We start from the raw sequence: 12,889 nt of genomic DNA on the forward strand, positions 1-12,889 counted from the left end.
ATCAACAAAAAGCACATATCTGAATTCACAGCTCAAATTAAAGGCTGATTAGTTGTTCAGTATATATTTGGATATCAACTGTGCACCAACTGGAGATGGATTTATTTATTGTCGCCACTTCTGCAAATGTGAAACTACATCTCCAAGTGTTGCTGCGTTGACAGTCTGGAACATTTAATTTTTTAATCACCTGCTAATCCACGACAAACATTGATCGACAAAGATTCATGCCTCCCTGTCGTTCACGTGGCTGATTGAGTTGTCAGTGCATAAAATTCCATATTTGTCATTAATCTACACATAAAAGAAAATGCAGCAAATTCATGAAAAACAAATCACGCAAGCTTTGAAAAGAAAACCTGTCACTGAAGAGTTTTTCAGAACCATTTATATCTCTTGTCTTCTCTTCTCTATTTATTAAATTCCATTTAATTCCTCCCCTCTCTCTCGCTCTCTCTCTTTCAGCCTGCCAGTGCAGCCATGTGGGAAATAACTGTGATGCAAACACAGGACAGTGCATCTGTCCTCCCAACACTATTGGTGAGAGGTGCGACCGCTGTGCTCCAAACCACTGGGGCCATGATATAATAACTGGATGCAAGGTAGGAAAGAGCACCAGTGTCATTTACACGTGACGCCACATAAACGAAAAGTTAATACAATGATAAATCCAGTTTTAGTCTCGATTTACACATGTAGCATTCATCTAATTCTTCTAATTTGTGTTTCAACTTTGATCACTTAGTTTTTAATTTAGTCTTTCTTCATTGCTCTTTTCTTTTTTAGCTTCATTTCATCTTCTCTTTCCATGCTCCCTCTCCTCCTCCTCCTTATTATCACAGTGCTTGTTTGCTCTGCTCAAAGTTGTTGGAGAAGCCGCCAGGCAGCAATAACAGTAAACTATCAAGAGTAGTAATAGACTATTAGCAATTAGAGGCTCGAACCTGAAAGTGCTGTAAGTCTCAGTTTAGTGCATGAGGACGACAACAGAGGAATGAAACAGATCTTAGTGCTGCAGAACAAAGTGGAACGAAGCAAAATACATCCAATTTTTAAATGTGAAAAACTGAGGCTGCTTGTGTCGAACATTTTGGTCAGTGTTTATATAAAGAGGGAATCAACTACTCGAAAGCTGTGGATTAAAAAAAAGAACAAATGTATTTAGAGGTTCAGACGTATAAAGTAAAACAAAATGGAATTTAAAAAGTCTAAAAACCTACAAAAGTGACTTTATGTGTGTGATCTAAAGTTTGTTGTGTGTCCATGTTGTGTTTCTGTTTGTGCACGTGTGTGTATTCAGGAGTGTGGCTGCAGTGTGGTCGGCTCAGTGACGCAGCAGTGCAACATGAACACGGGCTGCTGCTTGTGTCGGGATTCCTTCAGAGGAGAGAAATGTAATGAATGTCAGATTGGATACAGAGACTTTCCTCAGGTAAATCCTCCAAATGAACAACAAGAAGTTATTAAGACAATGTAGAGAGACTTTAAAAGAAGTATTCTCGATCTGTTGTGTAGTTAATTTAACGTACAGGGTTCATAAATAGGAACAGAACTTTATTCTGTCGAGAAGTTTTCCGAAGTTTCCGAGAAAACAGTTTTTGAAGCAGCAGAAGCTCGGTCCTGGTATAAATAAGCTCCATGTTGAGTCTGAACTTCAGTGATGTTTCCTCTGACTCTGGAGGGAAGAGAGAAGATAATGACGACATTTTCATTCTGTAGTGTTTGAAGTTTAATGGCTTGGTGAAGCATAAAACTAGGACACACTCTGGTGGCTCCTCGCTTAGCCTGCTGCGTTGTCGATAAAAGAAGCTTGGCGTTGTCTGCGTCCACGTTTTCCCACAGTGCACCCAGTGCGAGTGTGACGTCTCCGGATCGGACAGCCAGACCTGCGACCTGGAGAGAGGAGTTTGTGGCTGCGCTGATCGCACGGGAAAATGTAGCTGCAAGGTACAGGGCACACTCACACACACACACACACACACACACACACGGTGTTACTCTTCATGGCCACTTTCTCACATGATGTTAAAAAATGTTTGCCTTCATTTTTTTATTTTCCTGGCAAGATGATCGAAATCCTGTCGCCTGTTTATTTTCAGCCTGATACAGAAATAAAGTTAAAGCAGAAGTTATTAATCAAAAGTTTGTGTTTTAGATGAAAAATCCTGGTAAAGTAGAAAACGATTACAGCTATTTTAAATCTTCAACTTGTTCTGAAAACTGAGCTCGATCGAGTCTTTGTTTATACGACAGTTTACTCATCCAATGTAGTAAACATTGTGTGTGTGTGTGTGTGTGTTCACAGTCTGTACATTTGTGTTTTGTTGTATTTGTGTGCATGTGTGTAATTATTGCAGTAAATGTCACGGTGCTGAGTATAAAAGGCATCTCTGTGTGAAAGGCTCTACACGGTGACACACAGGTGGATGCATACATTCACACAAACAGTATATTCTATATATACACATAAGTAATGCACTTAGTGTTGCCCTGTCCCTGACATGCATGATTATTGCAGTGACAGAAAGTCAATATCATTATTCATAAATATTCCGTACAGGAACAAATGTCCCTATCTTCATTTTCTAAAAGTGAAAAGAATGACATCATGACTTGACATAAATAGTTTTGTAAATAGACCCGGTATAATTTCCTTAATAATACGGGAGATTTCTTTTATCTTTATTTATTTGATATTTTTATTTTTCATTTATCTGGTTTTACTTTCTGATCCCTTGTCACCATTTAATCTCTCCTCCTCTCCCTCTCTGCTTGACACACACACACACACACACACACACACACACACACACTCACTCATTATGCACACGCACACTCACTCGTATATTCACTGTGAGGGACAGAGAGACTGGAGACACCTTTTTATCTCAGCTGTCACTTACTGATCATATTACCCCACACAGACACTGACAAATACTAGAACAAACTTATGCAGACGCACACACACACACACACACACACACACACACACACGTCACTGTCATCTTGACTCTGAACAGGTAGGAGGTTGACTGCCTGTCACTCAAACAGTCATTTGTCAGATGGTACCTGTTATTCTGTCAGTGGGACTTTTTTGTCCATCTCTGTCTTGTCTTTTATTAATAATATTAACCGTTGAAATTAAAAGTGTAATCTAAAAATTAATCTAATGGGAAATTGTAGATTTTTTTAATATGATCATATTAAATTGCTTAATGCTCTTGAATTAGTAAAAAATCTTTATAAATCTTTAACTGTAACATGCTGAAAGGTTCATTAAATCATTTTTAACAATCAAATGTGTTTTTATGATTTCTGAGTTAATAACTTCTGCAGGTTCGACTGCTATTGGACAAAACAAGGGATTTTAAAATCTCCCTCCTGAGCTCTGCATCAACTCGCCTGACTTAAACCTGTAGTTTCCTTCTCCTTCACATTGTTGTGTTGCTCTTGGTCCGTCCTCACTAAGCTGCAGGACTTTTTGACAGAACTCAACATTAATTGGATGATGTTTTGTTGACAGCACTGTAAGACTTTCCTTAGCAGAGAGGAGGCTTAATACACTGCCCTGTCCACGGTCCCATTTTAGACCAGGCAGCTTTCGGCTTATTTCCTCCACATGTAAACACTGAGTGCAGCCGGATACGAGCAGACGTCATTTTTCTTATTCCTAGCTAGTTTTTCTCTGCTGTATTGTTTGGGTGTGTTTTGAATCGTATAGCTTTTTGTCCAAGTTCGACAAATAATCACAATAATCAAAGTTAAGAGACTCCAGGCCGCTACAGAGCGCCAGTCACCTGTTTATTTCAATTTTAAGAACGTATCGATTCTTCAAATCACAACTACACTCAACTCTTGCACTTCCCCGGGCCCCTGAGCAACACACATCGAATGGTTCTCAAGATATGCGAGACGCATACAAAGATTTCTGGAATTTCGTAACTGGCTCACGTCTGCAAACGTTTCCACCACGACATTCTGTTCTTTGTTAATCCGATGTCTGTGTATGTTTCTCATTTAAGGCGAACGTGAAGGGAGACAACTGCGACAGCTGTAAGCCCAACACGTTTGGGTTGTCGGTGCGAAACCCACTGGGCTGCAGCAAGTGTTACTGTTACGGGCTCACACAGTCCTGCACTGAGGCCCAGGGACTGATCCGGATGTGGGTGAGTCAGCACATCTCACTTTGATTCACTTCCTGTCTGACGTGTTTTCATTTAGAAAATGAGACCGTGTGTTTGAACGACCTTTTCTAATCGTAGTCAAACGTTCAGAGGGCAGATGGTTTCATTGGCTTTATCTTCGCTCTCTCTGAAAGGTGTTGATCTCCAAGATGGACGTTTGAAGTTTGAATACACGGCACATTACATTCCTCATTATTTTACTATCATCAAATCTAATCAAGCAAATAAATAAAATAATTTCTTCATATGCAAACGTGAATTTCTCCGGCAATTTTATTCGACATGGTTGATTAACTTCCTGATTAGAGTCTTAACTGGCTCATGTTTTATTACGTCATGGATACAAGCGCATACATTCTACAACAAAGTGACAGCACCACAGAGTCAGCAAGTTCACCATCAGCTCTTTGAGTGGCAGCCTGTTTTCTTTTTTTTCTCTTTTTTTTAATAAAGACTTCTGCATCTCAGAAACGGTTGCCATCGCAGATAAACCTGGCGTTTCCATGGTAACCGTAGTGTTTTGGGATGGAGTGCGTCGAGACGTTTCATTTGAACGACAAACATTCACTTCATTTATTGTTCACACAGAAAGAGGGAGAGAGAGGGGGACAGAGCGAGAGTGGAAAAATTGAGAGTTTATTGGAAAGAGGGAGATTTTCTTTGAACCACTGAATCGTGAGATTACACTGAGTGGAGAGGGACACACACACACACAGAGACACACACACACACAGACACACACAGACACACACACACACACACACATACACACACACACACACACAGAGACACACACACACACAGACACACATACACACAAACGCACTCAGTCCCCATATCTAGACACCATACTCTACACAAACACTGTCTACATCCATTCACATGTGCAAACACACACACGTGTATTCTAACATACAGTACATTGTTAAATACTGCTCTACAATCTGCTCTGATGTCATTCAGTTAAAAAAAAATAAAAATAAATGAGATAAGAAAAAATTTAAATAACTCTTTCTCCTTAAAAAAAAAGGGTTGGACGATATCATCACATTATGCAGAGATGCCCTGAAATGAAAACTTTTATTTTAAGAGAATAAGCAGAGCAGAAGACATCGTACATCTTTTATGTTATCCAAGTTTTATTGAGCAAATTGCAAACGACAATTTTAGATAAACTATATTAATGTTTGGAATTTAATTCATCAAACTAATTCTTAAGACTGGAATTGGCAGTTTCCGATCCCACGTGCAGCTTCCTCTGTATTTTGCAGCCGTATCACCGCTGAGTCCACGTCATTGTGAGTTAATAGATTTTAGATCCTTTCCTATTGCACTCAACCAAAGACCACTCCTCCATATTATTCACACAATTTCAACACTGGAGGACGGACGGCAGGCCAGGCCCCGAGCGGATGAAGCTATTTTTAAATTGGTCCACTCAACCACAACCCACAGTCAATAATAAACCCTGATATTATTCAGGTGATATTGAAGTATCAACACATGAAGCGGGAGAAGGAGAAAGAAAAGGGCTTGAATTTCCTCAGCCAGTGGGTAATAACTCAAATATGATTTTCATATCAGATGCCAGAGACACAGTGAAAGCATCAGTTTAAGGTTATATTCTGAATAACAAATGATTTGACAGACCTTGAACAATAATAAACCAGTACATTCCAGCAAAGGAGCAGTCGTCTTATTGAAAAGAGCAACAACACTTTTCGTTTAGACTCTGTGATCGACCTGATGGATCTTATCTTCAGGTGAACTCTGACTATTTAATTACAATTGGTAACAGTTCAGCGCCATTTAAACAAATCATATTTCTGTGACAGCAAAGTGTCGGTCACAGTTCACTATGCTCAGTATGTTCGACACTTTCCACAGGCTCAGGAGAATCCTGATGTATTAATGTTAGCCTCATTGTTGTGTGCCTCACTGCAGTTAGCGCTGAAGCCGGAGCAGACAGTGCTCCTCCTGGTGGACAAATCCAACACCGTTGAGACGAGGAGAGGCGTGAGCTTCCAGCACCCGGAGATCCTTGTCCATGCGGACATGGTGGCTCCGACCCTCTCCGAACCGTACTACTGGAAACTGCCCGAGCAGTTCAGAGGCTCCATGGTAGGAAACCTCCCAGTGACCATGATGACCTTTTCAAGATTTAATTCATCCAACTTCTTTTATCACATATATATATATCTTCCTGTAGATCACAGCGTATGGTGGCCAGTTGAAATATGCCGTGTATTACGAGGCCAGAGATGAAACCGGTCCCTCCTCGTACGAGCCTCAGGTCATCATTAAGGGCGGTCCCAGCCGCAGCATCGTGATGACACGGCACGTACCGGGTCTCCAGATTGGTCAGCTCACCCGCCACGAGATTGACATGACAGAGGTAAAGTAAAGCTTCAGATAAACGTTGCATGTTGATCAATAGGAACAGGATCTATATCATCAGTAAGAGATGGCAGTGGTAAAATGTGTCTGTGTGTGTGTGTGTGTCTTTGTGTGTGTGTGTGTGTGTGTGTGTGTACAGCATGAGTGGAAGTATGCAGATGGCAGGTCCATGACTCGAGAGGACTTCATGGACATTTTGTTCTATGTGGAATACATCCTAATTAAGGCATCCCACGGCAACTTGATGAGACACAGCCGGTACAACACACACACACACACACACGCACGCACACACGCACACACACACACACACACACACACACACTCATATTGTTCAATGCAGCTCTGCAAAAATAAATGTGAAATTTGATCGCTGGAAAAATGTCCCCTTCATTTTGTATCTCAAGGTGTAATAATGAAAATGATCTTTACTAAAGACTTTTTTACACACAACAGAAATATATAATCTCCTACTATTAATCATCACACCTCCAAAAATCTGTCATTTGATCTACTGATGAAACGAACGTACCGTATCTTATGTGTCAACAAATAAGTGTCCACCTTCAGTTGTAAAGCTGTGTCCATGATATCTCTGTGTTAAAGGACGTGTCTGTCTCTCAGTATTTCAGAGATCAGTCTCACTGTGGCGGAGGAAGGCCGACCGACCAAAGAGAGTGAGGAAGCCCATCAGATAGAAAAATGTGACTGTCCCATGGGATACTCCGGACTTTCTTGTGAGGTGAGCACAGACACACACACACACACACACACACACACACACACACTCATAGCTATCAGTCCTCTAAATACACACCAATGGACAGGGGTGAAATCATATCCTCCTCTGCAGAGTTAATAAAATATCATGTTAATATTGACACAAGTTTGAAAACCCACATTTTGATTCCAGCGTTAACATTAATGAGAGAGCGAGCTGAACTCAGTTCCCGGAGGAACGATGTTTTCTGCCTTTCTGTTCAGAGAGAATGTAAACACGGAGGTCACGGCCTCAGCTTTCAATAGTATCTCAAATATTCCAATTTACATGTACTTCAGAGTTTAAGCCTTTCAGACTTTTATATTTTTAAACTTAATTATTTTACTTTATGTTTTTTTTTGTTGCTTTGCCTCACCAGGATTATGCCTCACTGAGCGTTTCCTCCGCCTTGATATTGTCGGAGCAATTGACTTTCAGCGTTGTGCAGCTCCTTCTCTTAAGCCACAGAAAGCATAGAGCGGTGACTCAATCTTTACTGTAATGAGGATTTTGTAGAGACGGCTTATGATACACAGCGCTCCGCCGTTCTGGGCAGTTCTGCTGGACGGCGGCGCCCGAGAGTAATTTAGGCGTCGTTGTGTTAATCTCAAAGGAGCACGCAAACTTTTAACTGTGTTTTTCAACCTCTGTTTCACTTTTGTCACCCTCGTCTAAATTCCCCGCAAAATATTAGCAATGTTCATAATTTAGAAGCTACAGACAGTGTTTGAAAAAGAGCCAAAATGGAAGCCAAAAGGCAAACGGTAGCTAAACTTGAAATGTTCGGGTCGTGGAGGGCTCGGCTGACAGATGGCCGTTCTATTTGTAGCTGCCGTCGTTGTTAATAAAGTATTTTTAAACGGGCGTTTAGCGCGAGCAGAGGGAACAGATGGCTATTTAAATGGACTCCATTAATTATTACTGAACAGGAGAGAGAGGGAGAGTGAGTTACCTTGTGTGTGTGTACGCATGTTTGTGTGTGTGTGTGTGTGTGTGTGCTGGGCGGGTACCAGGGTGTGACTCTTAATTGTGAGCGTGTGTGTGTGTAAGAGAGAGTGGTCAACAGTTGTGTGTAGTTGTGCACCGTGTGTGTTTCATCTGGCTGTTACAGGGTGTTTGCGGGTGTTTTCCACCCTTTTATAATTCTACGTCTCTTCTCCCCTCCTTGTCGCAGGAGTGTGCCGCGGGTTTCTACCGGCTCCGCACCGGCTCCCTGACATCTGCTCCGGCATCCAGAGTGCCCAGCGCTGCCGGCATGGGCAGCTGTGTTCAGTGCCAATGCAGTGGGCACTCTTCCACCTGTGACCCTGAGACATCCATATGCCAGGTAAATGAGTGTGTGCGTGTGTGTGGGCAGTCTGTCGCTGGAGACCCTCATGCAGCCATATGCCCGGTAACTTGGTGTGTGTGTGTATGTGTGTATGTGTGTGTGTGATGTCAGGTACTGTAATTAGCTCTGCAATAATTAACGACCCTGGGCTGATTCATATTTCGTGTAATTTCCTCTCCCCTGGATCCGACCCAAAGGTAGATCTCTGCTTTTCAGAGAGAAAGAAGACAATCAAAGGTTTTTCACTTAGAACATCGGTAGGAAAATAAATCTGACCCTTAAACCTCGAATATGTTTTCAACAGGTGATTTTGTAACATCCGGCCTGCGCGTCGTTCAGCGGCTAAACTTTCACTTAACAAGTCAATTACAAAAGATTAAAAAGATGCTTAATATCCAATTGAATTAACAAGCATGTTGTACTCTCCTGTAGATTCCTGCTTCGCTTGTCGTTTCTCCTGTTTTCTGTTTTTACTGCAAACCTACTTCATCTCCCCTTCATTTAATCCACTCTCCTTCTCTCTACTTCCTTCTATTGTTTCTCCTCCCTTCGCTCCTCCTCCACATTCTTCTAATTTTCTTTTTCTATTCTCTGCCCCATTCTCACACCAACGTTTCTCTCCCCCTCACCCTCAATTATGCATTTGCTCGTCCTCTGTTTCTTTTCATCTCCCTGCCATTCTTTTTCTCTTTTACCCACAATTCCCTCATTTCTTCTTCCATCTATTCCCCCTCTCCCACTCCTCTCTGTCTCTTTCGCACCTCTCCTTAATTTTCTCTAGTTTTGCCAATTTGTTTCTCTCTCCTTTTCTCTCTCCCTCCCTCCCTCTTGTCTCTTGATTTCTGCGTCTCTGTGCCTCCCAGCCATTTTTCTCTCTCCCTCACCCGTTTCCATCTCGCTCTCCATAACGGTGTCATTAGCATTTTCTAACCGAGCAGGCTAAATTGAAAATGCTAAACGAGTTTGTTTCTGTGGTAATTAGCGGTAACGAGAAAACACAGGAAGTTAATGGGAATGACTTGGCTCGTTAAGAGGCGACTTCCTGTTGCAGTGATTGAAGTTCCCATTTTCAGCAAACAAGGCAAACACGTAAGACAGGACCCTGGGGACATCAGGACAGATCTGCATGTTTGTGTATGGTATACGTGTTGTTTACGTTTGTATGGTTGTGTATGGAACTTATGGTCTTTCCCATCGTAACAGGGAAGTGGAATGATGCTTAAAAACAAGGGGTTATCATGGCCTGTTTTTGAGAAAGGAAGCCTATTAAATGTGTCTTTGACGTGTGAGATTGCACCTGTCAGTAGGTGGTCACTGCTGTGCAGGGTCTCATCCTGCAGGAGTGGGACTGAGCCCAAAAACACATTCATTACTGTGAACGGACAGATACGTTTCCTATCAGAATGAGTCCAGACTGGATAAAAGTTTGGTCCTAGAACAGCTCAGGAACTGTGGGTGGCAAAAAGAAATGATTAGTGATGTTCTCACTGTTTCAGTAGAGATGCTGCAGAGGCAGCTGCAGTCACACCGAGGTACTTCCCAGTGAGGCTGTGTGCATGTGTGTGTTTGTTTGTGTGTGTGCTCAATTGATTTTTGCCAGAAAAAATAAAAGTCAATAAAAATGACACCTGATGAGGTAATTTTCATGTTTTTGTCTCAGGAGGAAAAGAAAATCTGTCAGTTTTCATTGTTGCCAAACATGTTGTCAAGTATTTCTCCACCAGTGTCTGAATCCATCACCTCACAGCAGAGTTAAAGTTCCTGCTATTATCCCAGACTGTGAAGTGAAAGGACGGTGGATAATAATTAGTTTGACACATATCTTTAAACTCTTCCTCTGGTGAACCATCCGTCGCTCACTCATCAACTCTGAGTGACTGAGGAGATGATGAGGGACCTTGTCTGTCATCTTTTCTGTTACTCATCATCAGGCAATCACAAGGGATTGTGCACAGTTCGTTGGAGTTATACTCATTTCTTTAATTCGAGGAATGAAATCATTGTTGTGTCTCCTTCTCAATGAGCCAGTGGCAGAATGAAAGTGTAGCTTAACTCCAGTTAATTCAATTTGAAATTTAGCTTGAGAAGATGAAAAGCTTTTCAGAAAGCAGGCGGCAGGAGTTTTTTTTTGTTATTGTGTTACAGCTGCCTACATTACACTTGACCACACTTACTGAGAACTGATGCTGGGTGAAGAATCACACCCACGTGTTGGGTCATGGAGCGTTGTGGAAAATTAATAGAAGTCAATCTAGTGTTTTTACAAATGTAACCGAAGTCAAGATGTTTTTTTCATTTGTGTGTTTGTGTGTGTAGAACTGTCAAGACAACACAGAGGGGGATCGATGTGAACGCTGCGCTCCAGGATTCTACGGCGTGGTCCGAGGTTTTCATGACGACTGCAAACCCTGCGCCTGCCCCCTCCCCAACCCAGAGAACAAGTAAACTGTCTCCGTTTGTTTTTTGGCAGTGCTCTACATTAAAAGTATAATGTACCCATCATGCATCATGTTGTAACTTTTAGTTTAAAATACTTTTTCTGTGTCTAGTTTCAGTCCGACCTGTGTTGCGGAGGGATTTGATGACTACCGCTGCACCTCCTGTCCCGAGGGATATGAGGGCAAATACTGTGAGAGGTCAGACAGAGAGTGTCTCACAATCCTCCCGTTATTATTGAAAACAAGATGAGCTTAGAACTCATACAGTTTTAATGCAGTGCAGATAATGAATCTAATGCACAAGGCAAAAGGACAAGAATGTGAAATCCAAGGTGATGCAGGTAGCAAGTACAAACCTCTGCTGGGGACTGGGATCATTTGTTATTTGTGTGCACAGTGAAGAAGTGTGTTACTTTATTAACAGCTGCTGGATAATTGTTCTCACACGTCCCTTCTCGCTATGACTCCTCTGCCCAGGTGTGCCACTGGTTACCGCGGTAACCCGAGGACGCCGGGCGGCCGCTGCGAGGAGTGTAAGTGTTCCGTGTGGGGGGCGCTGCCCGGACCGTGCGACCCTGTCACGGGCCAGTGCCGTTGCAGGGCGGGGGCTTCGGGACAGTCGTGTGACCAGTGCATGGAGAGGCATGTGTGTGGAGCCGCCGGGATCATCTGTAAGACTAACACACACACAGCTTTACTTAATCTCATTGTGTGTTTATCTTTTTATTTTATCTCATCTTTCATTCGCTGTGTTTCCCCCAGGGTGTCTGAAGGTTAAAGGTTTTGATGAAGAGCTTAAGGTTTCAAAAGAAAGTAGAGAATATATATTTTCAGTCCCCCTCATGAAACCACATTTAAATTCACTAGATCTGCTTTTTTTAAATGTGGATCTGCACCAAATTGCAAACACTCATAGATATGGCTTTACATTGAAATTGAATAAATGCTTGTTGCCTTTACCAGGATAATTAAAACCGATGAGGAAGGTACAACTTTACTGGAAATATGAAATCAGAATATTAATCCTAATAATTCCTAAGATTAAAACAGTGCCGAACAGAAATAGGTGTCACCTTTAATGAACCCTGCAGACAACCCTCCCTGACGCTTCCTCCTATTTTCTTCTATTCGATTCACCACACAGTGTTGACACCTGGTGTTTGTATTTCTACTTTATTTTGGCAGGGAAATTCAAATGGGAAGTCAAACCCCTTTTCTCCAGTTGCCATGGGAGACAGGGGATCGTGGCATAAGTCAGATTCAAGTCGTTTAGAGAATAATTTCAATGTCATTTGGAGCTAATTTAAACTTAATATGAGCGTAATGGCTGGGCCAATTCGGTTCCATTAGCACGTCCAGAGGTAAGTGCACGAGTGAGAATGTGGGAGAAAGGTTGTAAGACAGAGGCTGATGTGAAATTGCTGCTGTCAGGTCACAGAGGAAATTGTTTGCTCAGGTCTTTGTGTTCAGACACAAAGCGTGTGTTCATAAATTGGCAATGTGAGTGCGGCAGTGCAAAGTGACAACGAACCGGTTGCCTCTACATCCACACTGTAATCACAAGTCCTGATGGTCTACATGGAGCTGCTGCACTTTTTCTCTCACCCTTTTTTCCCAATTCCATCAATTCCAACCCAGCACGATGGGAGTCGAACGTCTTGAGCGAGGGAAATGCAGGTAGCTCGCACCGGCTGCGTTCATTTGCATAGTAATGCAGCTAAATTTCAATCTGTGATGTAATGGGTTGCATATTTAAAAGCCACCCACATCCATATGAGAG

General features: G+C 42.2%; 1 protein-coding gene across 9 annotated transcripts in view; it reads left to right on the forward strand.

The window, feature by feature from the left end:
* Window positions 1-12,889, forward strand: part of lama2 (laminin, alpha 2) — a 128,598-nt gene that overhangs the window by 73,147 nt on the left and 42,562 nt on the right. For 6 of the 9 annotated variants that reach the window (XM_069514740.1, XM_069514742.1, XM_069514741.1 and 3 more), the window contains 12 exons: window positions 466-602; window positions 1,301-1,432; window positions 1,843-1,947; window positions 4,023-4,166; window positions 6,129-6,305; window positions 6,394-6,579; window positions 6,721-6,839; window positions 7,206-7,323; window positions 8,516-8,668; window positions 10,988-11,112; window positions 11,221-11,307; window positions 11,587-11,780. In XM_069514740.1, the coding sequence (XP_069370841.1) occupies window positions 466-602; window positions 1,301-1,432; window positions 1,843-1,947; window positions 4,023-4,166; window positions 6,129-6,305; window positions 6,394-6,579; window positions 6,721-6,839; window positions 7,206-7,323; window positions 8,516-8,668; window positions 10,988-11,112; window positions 11,221-11,307; window positions 11,587-11,780 (1,677 nt within the window). The remainder of the gene's footprint in view (window positions 1-465; window positions 603-1,300; window positions 1,433-1,842; window positions 1,948-4,022; window positions 4,167-6,128; window positions 6,306-6,393; window positions 6,580-6,720; window positions 6,840-7,205; window positions 7,324-8,515; window positions 8,669-10,987; window positions 11,113-11,220; window positions 11,308-11,586; window positions 11,781-12,889) is intronic. The other 3 variants (XM_069514744.1, XM_069514745.1, XM_069514749.1) reach the window with 1 other exon arrangement.

The sequence above is a fragment of the Paralichthys olivaceus genome, chromosome 19 (genome assembly GCF_024713975.1).
Source record: "Paralichthys olivaceus isolate ysfri-2021 chromosome 19, ASM2471397v2, whole genome shotgun sequence".
Classification (NCBI taxonomy): domain Eukaryota; kingdom Metazoa; phylum Chordata; class Actinopteri; order Pleuronectiformes; family Paralichthyidae; genus Paralichthys; species Paralichthys olivaceus.